The 19,192-nt window shown below is 46.4% G+C and overlaps 1 protein-coding gene across 4 annotated transcripts in view; it reads right to left on the bottom strand.

The window, feature by feature from the left end:
* The window catches only part of LOC137622910 (uncharacterized), a 133,069-nt gene that overhangs the window by 23,198 nt on the left and 90,679 nt on the right, over positions 1-19,192 (bottom strand). For all 4 annotated transcript variants that reach the window (XM_068353462.1, XM_068353463.1, XM_068353464.1 and 1 more), the window contains 2 exons: positions 15,285-15,358; positions 15,024-15,083 (listed from right to left, as the gene is read on the bottom strand). In XM_068353462.1, coding sequence (XP_068209563.1) covers positions 15,024-15,083; positions 15,285-15,358 — 134 coding nt within the window. The remainder of the gene's footprint in view (positions 1-15,023; positions 15,084-15,284; positions 15,359-19,192) is intronic.

The following is a 19,192-nucleotide window of genomic DNA, read 5'->3' as shown; positions in this document are numbered from 1 at the left end:
CAACCACCTCCGAGCGTCGCTTAACGTCAACGTGCGGCTGGCAACCCACACTGGGTCGCATCGGTGGAGGAACCACCTCAACTGGTAGACGCGAGAAGGTTACCTCAGCGTCAACAGGACGCACAACCGATCGCTTGGAAGGTTGTTGGCCAGAAGGTTCAGCAGCAACCTTCTCCGCATGAAAGTCCTCCATCAAGGACGCAAGCTTGGATTGCATGTCTTGCAGCAAAGCCCATTTAGGGTCTACGGGAGCAAGTGCGGCAACAGACGGGGTTAGCGACTGAGGCGGTACCGCTTTGCCTCTCTTAGGCGGTGAGCAGTCATCAGATGAAGGCAACGAGTCCGAACTGACCCAGTGGCTACAACCGGGACGTTGGACTTGTCCTGAAGGGACCGACTTACGTTTTAAAGGTCGTGAGACCTTGGTCCAAAGTTCCTTACGAGAAACACCTTCGGACGACGAGGTAAAAACGGGCTCTCTCGTCTTACGTAGGTAGGGGCGATCTTGGGGAGATACGCCTGATACCAAGGAGGGAACGTCTGTTCGCTGATCAAGGCCTCTCGAACCCATGCGTCGTACGACATTGCTTCTCCCCTGGGCTTGGGAGCTTGCAAGAGGTCCCGGACTAGGAGGACGACAGGCACGAACAGACGAACCCTCAAGCGCAACACTGTTCACAACACTTTCACTAGGCACTTTATCACTTCCCGCGGCACTTTGGCACTTTAGCTCCTTAACATCCGCCATGAGTTGATTGCGGTCACTTGCAAGGGACTCAATTCTCTCCCCCAAGGCATGGATAGCACGCATCATGTCAGCCATCGATGGTTCCTGAGTGCTAGGAGGGGGGTTAGGAACAACCACTACAGGGGAAGGAATAGGTTGAGGGGCATGAGGAGAGGAAAAATCTATCGACCTAGAAGAACTTCTCCTTACTCTATCTCTCTCTAGCCTGCGTGTGTACTTCTCAAATTCGATAAAATCGAATTCCGAAAGGCCCACGCATTCCTCACACCGATCTTCCAATTGACAGGTTTTACCCCGACAATTGGAACAAACAGTGTGAGGGTCAAGAGAAGCCTTTGGAAGACGCCTAGAACAGTCCCTAGCATTGCATTTTCTAAACTTGGGAACTTGTGAAAGGTCAGCCATTTTGAATTGGTCAAGGGAAAATTCCAAAAAAAACGATCTAAGTCATCAACAATGAATCCGATACAAAAAAAGAGTTCAAGGATTTATTTGAAGAAAAACCCTGCACAGCGAAAGCTCAAAACCAAAATAAAGTACTTCACCAAAGACGATGGGAAAAACTCCAGGTTTCAACAGCGAGTAAAGTGCGTCTTGTCGACACGTCGACAGAGAAGAAATTGAGTCTTTGTTTACATTGAGTATGGTATCTGGCCGACAGTTGGCGCTGATGGGCACACCCGCAACCTGTATAGCGATCGCTGGCAAGTTTTTTACAGTGTTTTGTCTGTCGAGCAACAGAGTTGCAGCTATATATATTCACCGGCTAAGTTAAATATTTAAAATTCATATATGTATATTCTTCCCTTACAGGATAGAAATATATAGAACCATAATGTTGATCGATGCAAGGTTAGACTTCTACTTATGATGTATACATTTACAAATAATTTTGCTTATGAAAATAAACAGAAAAATGTATCTGCCTCTTCTTTTAACCCTCAGTATATGAAATAAAAGAGTCCAGAGTTTTATTCTATTCTTTTAAATAGAATCTTGACCGTACCGATATCCAAGGCACGAAAAGGTAATCTCTAGAAAGTTTCCCTTGCGTCCTTACGGATATACAAACTTTGAATCCTTTTAGTCGAAGTCGACACTTTCCCTGCAGGGGGCAGGAAGCCCTAAGCTAGTTCCAAGCTCGGTGGATATGACAAATACTGGTAATGTCATATATGCGGCTCTAGCAGCCCACAGATATAGTGCTTTCAAGTTAATTCTCTGGTAAGCTTCCATCAGGACGACATGGCCGAGCCCAAAAAACGGATTTTGAGCAAAGCAAAAAATCTATTTTTGGGTGAGATAGCCATGTCGTTCTGATGGACCCACCCTTCTTTCTTTCTTAAATGACCCCACAAGAAACTACTCTATCTGCGACTATTCCAGCTTAAATGCAAGTTCGGAATGATGAGCCGTAGTAGTACAAAGCGGAGGTCCACCGGATACCTTGATATCAACTCCCCTTTTGTTAGACACACTTTCCCCTCAAAGAGTTAAATATATTCGGGATGAAGATTGCTATGTGTCGTATCAAAAAATACTTCCCCTGATATTATGCAATATCCTTAAAGCTATAATACGAATACTTGCGCCAGGAGTTAGAATTCTGGAGACCTATGGTTAATTCTCTGGGAGTATCACTGTAGCAAATATCCCTTAGAAATCTAACAAAAGGAACCTTCCATCAGAACGACATTGCTATCTCACCCAAAAATAGATTTTCCACTTTGCTCAAAATCCGTTTTCTAAGGATTCCAGGGCAGACATCTAGTTGAGCAAGGTCTGCCTGGCACTAAATTTTGAATCCGAAGGTGACCTGTGACTAAAAGGAAACGGTCCTCCAATTGATTACTCCCAATCTGATCGTCTTGCTTCTTGGACAGGAAGACTTCACAAAACCCTTTTAGTTCAATCACTCAAGCTCATAAGGTATATTCTCAGAAAAGGACCTACACACTTTGGGAAATTTTGCCATTTTGGTCAAAGGCGTTTTCTGAATAAGCACTGTTATTCCAACTACTAAATCCTCAGACAAACTGTGGTCAGGAAGGGAACCTCCAGTGTCTGATATTGCTTCATCTCAAGGTATTGAGAAGAGCCTTGTATGGCATCAAAACAACCATCTTCAGGGTTACCTGGGGACATGCCCTAAGAGATGGATTTTGAATCTCCACCTTTAGTATGGAAATGCCACCAGGTATTCCAATTCAATATCATCGAATAGATTTATCCAGAAAAACATTCAACTCAAGCCAGAAAGCACATCCATCACAGGATTGTTAAGGGTTACCTACCAAATCTTTCACCCACTACCGAGCCTTCATGACTTGGAACAGAAGGAAAGGATCCCCATGAACCCTTCTTTGAAAGCTGGGAACCCAGAGGGCCAACCACAGCTAAATCTCCCTCCATTGGATCCTCCCTTGGAAGCTAGTACCGCAAGGGCAAGCAACACTCAAGTCTGCAGGAAGGTAAGAAAAATTTTGCCTTGGAATTTCCTTGGAAGCTGGCAACTCGAAGGCCTAGCTACGGCCAAATCCAACGAACCAGAAGAAAGGGCTCCGATAAGAGCCTTCTTGGAAGCTAGTGACCCAAAGGCCCAGTCACAGCCGAACCTCAAGATTGGAGCGAGCAGGAAGCAAGTCAGCAATACCTGGACAAGACGTAGACCATAGAGATAATGATCGATGCCTCTAAAATTCTTGTAACCTTCGAGGCATCCACAAGGGATGCAAATGTACCAAATCCCAGCAGACTAGTCACATGGCTCGTGGAACCATGAACTGGATCCAACCAGGCAGTTAAGTGGTCGTAGAGATGTTCCTGGTGGCAAACTTCCTCCAACAACCCACGTGTTGGTTGCAGCACGTGCCCCAATCCCCAAAACCCTTCTTTTGATGAGTTTGAAAACAACATTAAATCAGGATGAAGGACGAGAAGATTGACACCCTTCAGTAGAATCTCGTCTGCCAGCCACCATCAGAGGTCAGTCCTTTCCTGTAGTCCCATGGGGATCAGAGTGTCCGGGGAATCGAAGGCGTATTCCAAATGAGACTTCAGGCGCCACTGGAGAGATCGCCCGTTGGGAACTAGAAGGGCCAAGGGTGATAGGTGTCCAAGGAGACATGGCCACTTCTGGGCTGCGAGTTCTTCTCGTCTGAGAATGGGTCTTGCGACCTTCCTTAACCTCGCTACCCTGTCGTCTGAAGGGAAGGCTTTGTTTAGTTTGGCGTCTAATATCATGGCCCGGTATACCATTTTTTGAGTGTGAAGTAAGAATGACTTCTTGAGGTTTACCATGATCCCCAGATCTTGGCCAAGCCTCAGAAGATTGTCTTGGCGCTGAAGAACGGTCACCACCGAGTCTGCTAGGATCAACCAGCCGTCCAGGTAACAAAGGAGACAGATGCTGAGCCAGTGGGCCCAGGATGACACTAGGGTGAACACACTTATGAAGACCTGAGATGCTATAGAAAGGCCGAAGCACAGCACCTTCAACTGGTATATTTTGTTTTCAATGTTGAATCTTAGATACTTTCTTGAAAACGGATGGCCTAGGATCTGGAAGCATGCATTCTTTAGATTCAGAGTACACATGAAGTCGTGTGGCCTTAGCGCTTGTCTGACGTGTGCGCCTTTTCTACGCAGAACGAAGTCTGTTCGACAAACTTATTCAGAGCCAAGAGGTGGATGACTGCTTTGTAGCCTCCAGACACCTTTTTCACAAGAAAGAGTCGACTGAAGAAGCCTGGAGACCCGTCGAGGACCTCCTGAAGAGCACCCTTCTCCAACATGGTCTGGACTTCGGCCCGAAGGGCCTGCCCCTTTGCTGATCGCGAGGCCTGCCCCTTTTCTGATCCTATCCCAATGCAGTTCACAAGCACTGGATTATTGGTCTGTGAAGGGAGAGATGAGATGAACGAGATGCGATACTGAAGAGGTGTCTCTGTGAGTGGTCTTTCTCACGAACGAGAGGTGATCACTCATAGGAGAGACAACAGAGATGATGAAGGAAAGTTCTCCCTCGGAAGGAAGAAACAACCCAACACCTGGGGAGGAAACTCTCCCTCTGAAGGAAGAGTAATCCAACCCCTGGAGGTGGACCTCCGGGCATCACTCTTTGCTTCCCATCAACAAGGCTTGATCAAGTTGAAGGTCTGCATCGAGCGCTACCTGAGAAAACGTAGCGGAGCTAGTTCCTTGAGCTTAGCATGTTGATCAGAAGCTGCCACAGGCGCAGGAAAACAGGAAAGTGATGGCGCAGTGACAGCAGATTCCCCAGGAACAAAAGGCAGTGCTCTTCTATGCTAGCTATCTTAGCCAAACGAAGAATGGTATCGCTAACTGAGGAAAAATAAAACAAATCATGCAACGAAAATCTCAATCAGGAGGAGCACCTAGTCCACGGATGGGAAAGGTGTCCCCCGAGAAAACACAATATCACAAATTTTAAGTAATTTATATTTTTTCTGGGATCTCCTCCCAACCAACCAGAGTTTTGTGTAGTTTACTCTACTTCAGTTTTCTATGAGGGGTAACCTCAGGTGGTGTGATACGTGCCCTGAGGTGACCCCGGGTCAGAGAGCATGCTTGCCCAGGTCTCGATCCCCAGTAAGTTCTTGATAGCTTAGATTTCTATGAGGACCAGCAAGGCACTAGGGGAAGGATGGGTGGGCCATTACCCGAAAGTAGTTCGAGGTAAGTTCTGTTAGGAAAAATACAAATTACTCAAAATTTGTGATTTGTTCCAACACTGAGTACTTACCTCGAACTACTTTCTTAGGAGACTTATACCTCAAGAGTTGGGAGTGTCCTTCAGGACCTAGAGACTGTGAGAAGTATATAAGAGGAACCTAGATAGGAGATTAGGTTCTGCTGATCCCAAGGAAAACCCGAGAGAATAGGGAAAACTATGCAAAAACCCATCTTAGTGTCTAAGTAACTCACCTCTGCAAGAAATCCTAGGAGACATGTCCTTCCAACGATAGTGTATCCCATGGCAGTTTCAGGGAACTACTGGAGTCATTTCGGTAAGGGAGCAGGGGAAGGAAGAACAAGGGGGTTAAGGATGGAACCTGTCTCTTGGACTTCCTACCCGCGGTTATCACTGGGGCTACACCTTTAAACCGTTTGGAGCGCGGAAATGACGGGACCTATCGAGAACCCGTCCAGGAACTTCCTCGAGTAGTCCTTCAAGTAGTGAGCTGTGAAGGTCGACTGGTTAGACCAAGTACCTGCCCTCAAGATCTGGCCCACTGCCATATTCTTCTCAAATGCCTAATGTCGTGGGGTCTGGGCTTTCCTGGAAGGGGGGTCCCTGCACTACTGTAGGCCCGGACGATCACCTGCCGTAACCAGAAGGAGATACTGTAGTATTCTTGGAGACTGGCTTCTTCACTAGTCCCGAGGAGACGAACACTCTTGATCTCGGGTCGAAGTCTGGCTGTCCTCTCTAAGTATTTTCGTACTGCCCTAACAGGGCACAGCAGCAAGTCCCTTGAGTTGTCCGATCGAGGGATTGCCGGCACTGAGATCCCTTCAAACTTGGGATCCCAAACGGCTGGATTCTGAGTCTTTGCTACGAAGGATGGGACGAACCTGAAGGTAGCCTCACGCCAACCCTTCAAGTGTGACACCTCGTACGACAGTCCGTGCAACTCCCCTACCCGTTTTGCTGATGCCAGAGCTAACAGAAAAACTGTCTTGAGGTTGAGTTCTTTGTCCAAGATGTCCTTTAGGGGTTTGAAGGGAGGTTCTGACATCATCTTCAAGACTCTGGCCACGTCCCACAGGGGCACCATACTGGCTTGAGGGGGCACGATTGTTCGAAGCTCCTGATGAGCATCGAGATATATCTGGAGGCACCCAGGTCGATGCCCTTCAGGAGGAAGACTTGACCCAGAGCAGCCTGGACTCTTTTGATGGCTGGGATGGACATGTTTACCTCGTCCCTGAGATAAGACTAGGAAGTCCGCTATCTCTGGAATGGAGGCCCTCAATGGTTTGATGTTCCTCGAGACGCACCACTTAGTGAATGTGGCCCACTTTGCCTGGTATACTGCTGCTGATGAACGCCTCCGATACCCTGACATCCTTGCTGCCGTTCTCGAAGAATATCCTTCCTTACTCAGGAGAAGCTCGATAACCTCCACGCGTGAAGGCAGAGGGACCGAGGGTTCTCTTGGAACCTTTGAAAATGGGGCTGCCAGAGAAGGTCTGGCCTGTCCAGAAGGGGCCAAGGTGGAAGGCGCGCCAGTTCCTTTAGATCCGCTAACCACTCTCTCTCCGGCCACCAGGGAGCTACCAAAGTCATCCACAGGTTGTCCGCTCGCCTCACCCTGTTGAGGACCTGTCTGAGCATCCGGAAGGGAGGGAAGGCGTAAATGTCGAGGTTGTCCCAAGGGTGCTGTAAGACGTCTTCGAACGCCGCTTCTGGATCTGGCACAGGAGAACAAAACACGGGGAGCTGTGCATTCAGTCTCGTTGCGAAGAGGTCCAACACTGGCGATCCTCATTTCTGAATGAGGGTCTTGGCCACTTCTGGGTGCAAGGACCACTCGGATCCTATCACTTGACCCATTCTGCTGAGGCCGTCGGCCAGGACGTTTCTCTTCCCTGGAATGAACCTTGCTGAGATATTGATCTGTTCTCCTTCGGCCCATTCCAGCAGTCCCATCGTGAGGGCGCAAAACTTCTTCGATTTTAGTCCTCCTTGTTTCTTTATGTAGGCCACCACCGAAACGTTGTCGCACATCAGTGCTACGGTGTTTCCCCGTAGCCGATGGACGAACTCTAGGCACGCTCTTCGCACTGCCATCATCTCTAGTACATTTATGTGCTGGTTTTTCTCTTCGTCCGTCCAACTTTCTCTTGTTGTCCTGCTGCGAAGGGCATTCCCTTGAGGGTGTTCGATCTGGCGATCAACCACTCTAGGACTTCCTTCGTCTCCGGGAACACCGGGACCACCTTGTGGGGGGAGTCTCTCTGGTTCCAGATCTCCTTCAGGTTCCATTGAACTCCCCTGAGTTTGAGTCTCCCCTGGGGGACTAGCTTCTCCAGCGACACGAGGTGGCCTATCAGTCTTTGCCAGTCCTTGGCTCTCCTGGGCTGGTCCGAAAGGAAGGGCCGGAAGATTTGGTCCAAGTTGTCTAGCCTTTGCGCGGAAGGGAAAGCTCTCGCCAACCAGGAGTCCAGGACCATTCCGAGATAGGTCATCCTGGTGGAGGGTATCAGTTGGGACTTCTCTAGGTTGATGATGATACCCAGGCCATGTGCCAAGGCTGAGACTGTTGTGAAGACCCTCGTGAAGACCTGAGGGGCTGTGGACAGACCGAAGCAGAGGGTCTTGAACTGCAACGCTTGGGTACCCCATTTCACCCTTGGGTACTTCATGCTGGAGGGGTGAACAGGGATTTGGAAGTATGCGTCCTTGAGGTCTATGGACATCATGAAGTCTCCCTCCCTCAAGGCCGCTCGGACCGACTTCGGGAGGTCCATCTTGAAGTCGGTCTTGCACACGAACTTGTTGAGGGCTGAGAGGTCTATGACTGGTCTCCAGACCCCTGTCGCTTTCTCCACCAGGAAGAGTCTGCTGTAGAACCCCGGGCCCGGGTTCTTGACTGGTTCTATCGCCCCTTTCTCCAGCATCGCAGAGACCTCCTCTTGTAGGGCCGTCCTTCTTAAGGGGTCCTTGGGTGCCGACCACTCTGCCTGTTGATCTGGCATTAGAGGTGGGGGGTCCGCCAGGTACGGCAACCTGTACCCTTCTTTCAAGACTGCTACGGTCCACGGATCTGCTCCGTGGTCTCTCCATGCTTGCCAGGAAGGTTTGAGGCAACCCCCCCCCTGAGGCTTCGGCAGGAGTAGGGGGCCTCTCTACCTGTCTCCTTCTAGAGGCGCTGCCTGAACGACCTCTTCTGGCTACCGCATAGGAAGTCCTGAAGGATAACTGTGTTGAAGACGGTCCCCTACAGGAGGGCTGCGAAGACTGAGACCAGGCCGTAGTAGGGGCGTCTCTCCTGGGTTGACTAGGTGAGGCGCGAGGAGGATGGGAGGCGTCGGAGGGTGCCCTTCTATGGGTAGGTCTTCTCGCTGGAGGGGGTCTGGAGTCTCCCGTATCCTTCAGCTTCCTGACCCTCTCTACCGTCTCTTCCACTGCCTTCAGGGGGAAAACTGAGTCATCCCACAGGGGTAGGCTCCTCAGGGACCTCGCTTCTTTGTCGGGGAGCCTCCTTACGAGCTTGCTGAGCACCGTGTCCCTTTTCCGTAGAACCCAATTGGCGGCCTGCGCGATGGATTGGTACGAGAGAAACTTAAGGGCTTTACCTCCATAGCTAATCAGCTCCTTCAGTAATGCCTGGTTCTCTGGGATAGTGAGGTCGTAGGAGGACTGGAAGCCTACCAGCGTGGAGGCGCACCAATCCAGCCAGAGGAAACGTTCACCAGGTTCTTGGCTATCTCCTCTATCATGGCAGCTTCTGAAGGGGAGAAACAGATCGGGGTGGTAGTAGCCCTCTCTTCAGCTGCTCCTTGTCCCAGGATGGCGATTGCAGGCTCCACAGTACAGGGATCTACGCGATGCCCTTCAGGAAGGTAAAACTGGCTCCGAGATTTTAGACCTTGAAGAAGCTTGGATGAGCTCTGGGTCTTTGGGGCTTCTGCATGGTTGGCCACGATCTTGTCCACGTGAGCCCTACCCAGTCTAACATCCCTAGCCAAAGGCAAGGTTAGCGAGGGTCTCTGCTGCACTGGGGCATCAACCAGCCTGCTGAGGCTCGAGAGCCAGACTTCGTCTAAGGAGGGCTCGGGTTCATCCGGTCTATGATGCCTCCTAATGAGTCCTATTAACCCCCTGTAGGCCGAAACTTCTGCTGATGAACCTTCTCCGTTGTCGTGCATTTCCTCCGTAGGACGCTTTGCTACCTGTGACGGAGGTCCTCCGACGGAGATCGCCGCGCGGGGGGGGGAAGGAAACATCTTGGAATGGTCCAACTTCAGCGGCTCAGGGAGTAGCACGGGCATCGTCATCGGGACGGAGGCCTCCGTCCTGGACTTATCCCTGCTTACGGAGGTCCAGGTAGATGCGGGCTTGCTCGTCGAAGGGAGTTTCTTGTCTCGTTCCTGCCGACTCGACGTTGACTTGGAAGTCGGGACGCGGCTGCCAGACCGAAGGGGCGACTCTCTCTGCTGAGCGGATGGAGTCGGAACCTTCGCGGATTTATGCCTGTCCGCTAGGGCCTGAAGAGACGACTCCCTCCGCCGATAGTATCTGCAGCTCGATACGTACCTCACTGGTGAGCGAGCCCTTGGGAGCCAGTTCAAGGGGCCTGGAACTGCTGACATCTCGAGAAGTTTGCTACAAGGGATGACGACCCATTCTTCCCCCGGGGAGTCACTTCTCCTAAACTTCCTCCTGGGGGATCTAGATCCCCGTGGGGGGATCTAGAGCGCCTACCACCGTGGCGGGATCTGGAGAGGGAGCGAGAACGAGAACGTCTCCTGCGGGACCTCTCACGACATCCCCATGGTCCCTCGGGGCTCCGTCTTCCGAGGAGCAAGAGTAGACTTCGACCAAGGAACCCGACGACTTGCATGTTCTCACCGGCGGGCCCGACTCGTGCCACGTTGTTGATGGGTCCACGCGTCGCTCGATGGAAGAAGAGGGCTGTAGGAAGACGGACGGAAATGTAGCTGAAGGCGCTGGAGGGGAGTGTGGGAGTTCCTCGATGAGGGACCAGGTTTCAAAACCTTCCTCTATCCTCAACGGAGACCTGAAGGGCGTCTTCAGCGGCATCCACATGAGGGAGTCCGACAGCGGCGAGTATTCCTTCTCGGCGGAACCCTCGGCTGCAGAAGCACCTGAAAAACACGACCACAAGGCGGGAGAAGAGGAAGGCACAGTTTTTCCCCACATAGGATCATCTGAGGAGACGGGCCCTGCTTGCACCAGGGTTCCGTACCCTGAACACACTCCTGTCCCTCCCTCAGGCCCCCGACTTGCCTGGAATGACGCCACAACACCACTATCCCGTAAATCAGACTCCTAGGGAAGGGCCAGAGGCCTCTTCCCCGCAACCGACTTACCTCGTCCCCTACTCTGGGTAGGGGAAGGCGGCAGCGAGGCTCTGTCTGACGATACGCCCGGCGCAGCTAGAGAAGAGACGCTCGGCTTCTTAGGCAATCTGTTAGACGCATTCTTCTTTTTGGTGCCGTAACGCACCCACTGCACCTCGTTCCAGGACTCGCACTCCGGACACGTGGCTGTAGGGGAATATACACTGCCCATACACGAAGAACACAAGGAGTGCGGGTCAACTTCAGGTTTCGACAGGAAAGCACCACACGATTTACCGGCCATAGGCTCAGGACACCGGCGGGGATGCTCCATTATGCACTAGTATGGCACCGCGGGACACAGGAACACAAAGAGAAAGGATAAGGGGGAGCACAAAGGTAACACGTGGGAACCGTGTGAGACACAAAGGGTCGCACTGGATAAGGAGAGTGTCGTGATGTCATCGCGACGTGACCAGAGAACTTACTGGGGATCGAGACCTAAGCAAGCATGCTCTCTGACCCTGGGTCGCCTCAGGGCGCGAATCACACCACCTGAGGTTACCCCTCATAGAAAACGGAAGTAGGGTAAACTACATAAAACTCTGGTCGGTTGGGAGGAGATCCCAGATGCTCCTAAGAAAGTAGTTCGAGGTAAGTACTCAGTGTTGGAACAAACAGTAATTAAGGACTGCGCACTTCCTTCCCCAGCCGACATCAGCGGGAGAAGGAGAGCGGCAGTGTAAAAACTATAACAAAACAAGAATTACAATTAATCAAATCAGCTGAGAAAAATACCTACTCGGGATAACCACTCAACCCTCCGGCGGGAAGGGTGGTTCTCCCAAGAGACAAAGCTGAAAAGTTGAATTACAACAGTTATGATTTTACTTAATGAAGATTATTCGGAAGCGCAACCTAACCGGCGAACGGAAAAGGTGTCACCCCTCCACCTTGAGTATTCTGCCTGCCGCCCCCGAGAGAGAGCAGATGACCTTCAAAAAGATCAAGACTGAAGCCAAGTTCCGAAAGGGCCGCACTTCCTTTCCACAGCAGATTCCTTTTAAGAACAGAGGGGAAGGCGACAATAACAGCCGAACGGAGGAGTACACAAACGTTGACGATTCCCCTGCAGCAGCGGCCGGGTTACAAGGAAGGCCATCTGTCAACGGGATGACCGAAGTCCAAGGGAGAAATGTCGGAAGGGAAGGTTCTCCTGCCGTACTACGCTGACACATACACTGAAAAGAAAACTTATAACATATATAACACCTCAAGAATGTTTTCGATATAGAAGAATCTCGTTAAAAAGACAAAGATTAATGGCAGTCCAATATAGGGGAGGAGGAAGAGCGGTAATAATCGCTCTCCATCTGAGCCATAAGGAAAGTGAAGCACAATCACAGAGTGGTAGCTAGGTACCCCCTAGCCCCCCTAACTAGCGGGTCTGGTGATTGCTTGGACCTCGTATACACTAACTCCCCTGGCGTTATAACAAGTAAGGTTGGTTCTCCAATCGGGACATCTGATAATGCCTTGATTTCATTAGTAGTGAAGACTGGGCAGCCTGTCCCTAATGTATCATACTCTTGTAAAATTCATATGAAATCCCAAGCAGACTGGAATGGGATTTTGCATGATCTTTTGTGCTTGAATTGGTCACAATTATATAGTAGTGTAGATCCTGTTGTCCCTTCGAATAAGAGTCTAGTTAACATAATTGATAGGCGTATCCCTTCTTGTGTGCTAAGGTACCGAGTGAAGGATAAACCGTGGTTCAATGATGATTGTAGACATGCTTATTTGGAGAAGCAGGAGGACTATCATCTTTGGAAGGGTAACAGATCAGATTTGACCTGGAATAACTATACTCAGCTTCAAGCATAAGAGAGTTTATGCCTCAACTGAAAAGGAATACAATTTAACCATAAAAGAAACCCTTTCTGGCACAACTCAGGAACATACATGGTGGTCTACCCTTAAAGCTGCACTCTTTGGTGTAGATGCAACAGTTCCTCCTTTACTTAAACCAGATGGCTCAGTTACTCATTGTCCAAAAGAAAGGCAACCCTTTTGGCTAATGTCTTTGACAGCAACCAGAGTAATGAAAAACTTGAACTTCCTCATTCCTGTTTTCCTGAGGCTAAACTAACTAGTTTAGCTTTTCGATCTTGTGAAATTAAAGCTCTGTTGATGGACCTTGATGCTTATGGAGGTGTAGACCCAAATGGTATTTTTCCTTTGTTTTTTTATAAAGAATGCAGATTTCTTAGCTCCCAAGATATCTGTTATTTTGCACAAGTTAGCAAGAAGAGGAGCTTTTGGCACTTGTTGGAGAATTAATAATATTACTCCTCTATGTAAATGTGTTTATAGTGGCTCAAGTCCCACTGATTACCGCCCAATTTCCATAACTCCCATATATTCTAAAGCTTTTGAACGTCTTCTGGCAAAACGTCTTACTAGGTTTGCTGAAGGTAATCATCTATTTCTTAGTTTGCAATTTGGTTTTCATGAAGGCCTTGGCGCATGTGATGCCCTTCTCACAATCTCAAATGCTGTACAGAAATTCCTCGATTGTGGTCAGGAAGTTCGTATGATTGGCCTTGATTTTAGTGCTGCCTTTGACCGTGTTAATCATGAGGCCCTTGTTTTCAACCTCAAACAGTTGGGAGAGGATGGGTCGTTTCTTAGCATTATTATTGATTTTTTAAGTAATAGATCTTAAAGAGTTATTGTTGATGAGCACCACAGAGAGTATAGGAATGTAATATCTGGTGTTCCACAGGGTAGTGTTCTTGGCCCATTACTTTTCATACTATATATACATGACATGTGGTTTGGCCTAGAAAACAGGCTTGTTGCATAAACAGATGATGCTACTCTCTTTGCATCAATTTCATCCCCTGAATGTAGATCTGGGGTTGGTAATCCCTTAATAGAGATTTAGCTAAAATCAGTGCATGGAGCAAATTATGGGGTATGAAGTTGAATCCTAACATAACTCAAAGTATGATTGTAAGTAGGTCAAGGACGGTGGCTCCTCAACATCCGGATCTCAGTATTGATAATGTTTCTTTAAATTTGAATGACTTTTAAAATTTTAGGTTTATTTCTCGACAGCAAATTTACTTCTGAGAAACACGTTACATCTGTGTCTTCTTCAATTGCACAATAACTTGACTTATTGAGAAAGTCTTACAAAATTTCCGGTGATCAATCTATTCTGAAGAAGTGTTTTAATTCTTTCATTCTACCTTGTTTTGAGTATTGTTCTGTCTAGTCTTCAGCTACCCATTCTCGTCTTAATTTGTTGGACAGAAACTTACGGTCTATTAAATTTCTTATTCCTGATCTAGATATTAATCTTTGGCACCGTTGTTCAATTAGTTCATTATGCATGTTGCGTAAGAGTTTTCATAACTCTAACCATCCTTTACATTCATATCTCCCTGGACAATTCTATCTTGTTTGTAATACTAGGCAGGCAGTTAATTCTAATAGCCAGGCCTTCTCCATCATGAGGCTTAATACTACACAGTATTCTATAAGTTTTATTCCAACTGTGACCAAGTTATGGAATGATCTTCCCAATCGGGTAGTTGAATCAGTAGAACTTCAAAAGTTTTTATGTTGACCAGGCTAACATGAGTCTTTTTATAGTTTATATATGACATATCTTTTTTATAGTTTATATATGACATATCTTTTTTTGACATAGTTACTGTTTTTAGAATGATTTATTGTTACATTTGTTCTCATCATTTATTTATTTCCTTTCCTCACTGGGCTATTTTTCCCTATTGGAGCCCTTGGGTTTATAGCATCTTGCTTTTCCAACTAGGGTTGTAGCTTGCCAGTAATAATAATAATAATAATAACCCTCACTAAATTCTAATGGCTCATCCTTTCAGTTTTGACGTAAGTATAACCCCTATAAATAGCGTTGGTTTGTATTCCAGTTACGGAACAAAATGACGATAGATTCATCAGTTTCTATTCTCTTTACAAGACCATACCACCCAAAAATACATGATGATTATTCTTTCCATTTAGGCAGCCTTACAAAACCTATTCAAGTGAAAGAAAACATACAGCAAATTTTTACAACTCACAATGCATACAAACAAAATGTGCTGAATTTTCCATGAACATACAATGGTATCACAATATTCAACCCACATATACTTATTATTGGGAAACAAAATGTTTGAGAACTTACATTTGATAAGGCCATAATTTCTTTCTCCATATCCAAAGGCTGCCACGTCTTTTCAAATGTCTGTGAGGGAAGGAAATCAATATATATAACTTAGAAATAAAGGATAAAATTGGAAATAACTATAACCCCAGCATAATTCTATCGATAAAATAAAAGGAAATGTTTTTGGCAGTAAAAGAAATTTTATAATAAAAATTCTATTCATCTTTATTAACCCAAAATGCTACCTAGTTATCACAAGCATTACGGGTCAAAACTCACCTCTCTTGCTAATGGGTTCTTCATATTTTGTTCAACCCAGACCTTCCAAGTGTTTTTCACATCCTCACTTTTATCTGCAAGACAAATTTTTATTAAGATATATAACAAAATAACAATAGCTACCAAAAGATTAAATTTACAATTTCAATTAAATTTGGCATAAAATCACCTTATATTTCTACAAAGCTTCAATGTCCAGTTAGGACTGGATTTACGAATTTAAGCAATAAGGTGTGGCGCTGGGACCTGGGAGACTATTCAGCACCATGGCACAACTGGGGAAAATCCAATAGATACAGTGTGAAGTAAAAGTTCAATGGGCTGGATAATAAGACGAAACAACCCAGGATCAAAGGTATGGTAAATGGATAAAAAGGTTATGCAGCTTGGGGCCATAAGGATAATGATTAGACCCTTTCATAATGCCTACAGTGTACCACTTAATGTGCAACGATAGCAATAACCAATGCATAGCAACATACACTTAAATGGTCTATGTAAAACAACAATTTAAGGGGAGAAAGTAGTTATTAAATTCTAGTGCATGCTTTGGCCTCCAGTCTAAGTTAGGATTATACCTACAGTCTGGGTTAAAATATAAAGGGCAAAAGGCAGACCAAAATCCAAAGTGAATAGGTTAAATAATACAAAAATCTATGGCAAATGCGTAACAACCAAAGAAATTCACCTACAGCAAGGCACTAAGTGCAATACCTTTTATAATAGACGAGAAATATATAGTACAGTATATCACCTTAAAATATGGAAGTGCATAAATACAAGAAGGATAATTAGTACTATAACTGATAAAATTACTCTGACATTGGTATCAATTAAATGAACAAACCCCATCCTGTCAATTATGAAATAGAATTCTTTGCCAAACTGACAATATGAAGCTAATACTGTCAACACTTGAAACCATTCACAGGATTCATAAATTAATGCTCTATCTTGAAATTATGTCAATGAAATGCACTACAGTAGTTAGACTGGCAACTTGAATTCAATGGTAACTGTGAAGCTTGAGGAGCTAAGAATATTATGGTCATGATGCCCAGAACACTTTCTAGAGTATTAGCTGTTGAAAACAGAACAATGTCTTCTTAATGATACAGCACAGTATAATGGATAACAAATTTTAAAACCATCATATAAGAATGCGTGCACAGTCCTTAACCTGAAAGGGAAGAGGAATATCCAGAAGACAAGCATGGTATTCAAGATCCTAATACAAACGTAATATCAGCAGCAGAGAATTTCTCTATTATCAGTGAGTCGGGGTAAGTAGTTTTGCTCTCGACGGGTTAGGCACACAATTAGACCTTACCATTGGCAGGGCCAGGAGTTAGGTTAACAGACACATCAGTGAATGCTGAAACACTAAAACTAATTTCTGTATCCTTAATGACATTCCTAGACCTCAAATTTCTTTTATGATTAGAATAAAAAAACCTTGTGCATCAGATACTTGAAAATATAAAAGTACAATAATAGTTTTCATGGATATAACACAAAAAACAAGAAGGCATTCACATTTTTTTAAGAAGACAAAAGGCCATTATTACACACGGGCTTAAAACATATACTTTTACTGTTTCTCTTTACCTAGTAAATGGTGACTTGGACATGCTTTGCCAGTCCATCTCATTCATTTTCTAAATAATATCTCTTCACAAATGATGACTTAAAAATTTCAAAAGGTGAAAAGTTTGTACCTGGTACAGATTTTCCTGGATTAATAAAGAAAGCAGTAATGAAACACCAGTTTGGTAATCAAACTTAAATTTCTTTTCTCATACAATACAGTATAAATATATATTTTTGGGCTCAGGCCATGTCGTCCTGATGGAAGGTTCCTTTAAGTAGCTTCCTAGGGTATATTTGACTACAGTGATATTCCCAGAAAATTTACCTGAAGGTCTCCAGAATTCTAACTCTTGGCGCGAATACCCTTAAAGTTTCCTTTAAGGATATCGCATAGTATCAGGGGACGTATATCTTGATACGACACATAGCAATCTTCACCCCGAATAGCGTTTTCGCTTTGAGGGGGAAAGTGGCAAAAATAGAAGGGGAGCTGTTATCAAGGTATCCTTCCTCCGTTACTATCTGAGTATCTAGATGGCGCCATCGTCGCCGCTATGTTTATTCCTTTATCTGTAGAAATCTCGCTCGGTAATTTTTCCAGTTGCTCTCTCGTTACTTTGGATTATTTTGGATTTATCATGCATTCACCAGCCTCTGGAAAGTTGAGTATTTGATCTTTACAATGTATAAATTTTAGCTCTTGCCTCAGTGAAATTAAGTCAAATTAAGTTAAACTTAGTGGAAGAGCTGTTGCCTGAACCGGAGGCGTCATGGACGCTGTCATTCATAACGCATGAATTATCTAGTTAGCCAGAACAACTTTCCCGGTATAAATAGCATAAATAAAGATAGCTATTTAGTCTTCATTGCTGAGTTAATCATATTATGTCGATAGTATTCGTAATAGTTTTGACGATTTAGGTAACCGAACCTTGCTTACGCTAGGCTTCCTAGCCTAGGCGTTTCAGTTTACAGTACTTTCATGCATGATATAATAAGACATTCCTAGTGTTATTAAAATTAAATGAAGCTATTTAGGCAATTTATACATGTGAGATATGTTGAGTGCATATAAAATTTCCTCTTCTAAGATAGTATAAGAGAGTGTTTCGATGATTTAGGTAGTCTATTCTCGCTGCCACTGGGCTACTAGCCTAGTGGCTTTAGTATACTTTCCTACATGTTCCCCGGTTACCCTCGTGTATCGTTTTATCAATTCAGGCGGAGACAGATATCTCCTAGAATTATTATATAAAGCGATACTCGTCTCCATTCGAGATTTAAGGGTAATCCCTCCTTCCCTCTGAGTAGCCCTAGTTGGTCGTGCCTCGAGCTGTCATGCAGGCAGGACTAGGCTAGCGTTTTCTGTCCCTTCCTTTAGCCGCATGGCAGGTTTTGGGTTTCGGTCAGAACCTCAGAGTAGATAGTCTTGTGCCGGCAGGGTGAATAGTCATTCCCGTCGGATTTCGCTGCCGGCATAGGAGGCTAGACCTCCCTAGACCACACCTGAAGGAGTTTTATGATATTGCCACCTTCTCCCTGTGGTCTAGTAGACTAGTCCTGTGCTTGCAGACCCTAGGTTGAAGAATAGGCTTTCTTCTGCCGCCTAGGATGGCGCTGGCACTGGAGCTCTGTTTCTCTCTTGATTAGGGGTGGCGGCAAGATTGCTGCCAGCCCCTTAACTGTATTGGCAGACCCTAGGTTGGAGAATAGATATTCTCCTACCGCCGATTCTGAAACAGTTTCTTTAGGGTGTGGTAGGACCAGCAACCCTGCCGGCTCCTTCCACACCTCATACAGGACCCTTTTTCCTTCCCCCCTCTGTCCTTCATTGATGGCCTAGCCATCGCAACCCTTTGGCCGTCGTCCTACAATCTCACCGCTTGCCGGCAGGTTGTAGGGCCGGCTTGGTCTTCTGCTTGTAGTGGCCTAGTCGCTAAACTTTTCCTTATGGACGCAAGGCTCCGGGAGAGCTGTGCCGGCAGAGGATCCCTTTACTGTAGTGTGTTCTTCAGTCCTCTCTTGGACTGCCATTCACAAACCTGTGGCCGGCACAGACCGGAATTGGTTGTGGATGGGTGGCAGCCTGAACAATAAATTCTCCTCTTCCATTTGAACCCTCATTCTGGAGGAAGGCAGTAAAACAGAGCTCTTATATCATCCTTCACTCCTTGTCTTCTCTCTCTCTATCGGCTAGTGCCGCCGAGTACTAACCTAACCGGCAGCTGCCGGCCACTACCCTAGCCGGTAAGGTGCTGGCTGGACTTGTACGCCGGCAGAATGAGCCGCCGGCACAACTGACTTGGCCGGCAAGGGCC

This window comes from Palaemon carinicauda, chromosome 30, assembly GCF_036898095.1.
Source record: "Palaemon carinicauda isolate YSFRI2023 chromosome 30, ASM3689809v2, whole genome shotgun sequence".
NCBI lineage: Eukaryota > Metazoa > Arthropoda > Malacostraca > Decapoda > Palaemonidae > Palaemon > Palaemon carinicauda.
This window is presented reverse-complemented; position numbering and strand designations above follow the sequence as displayed.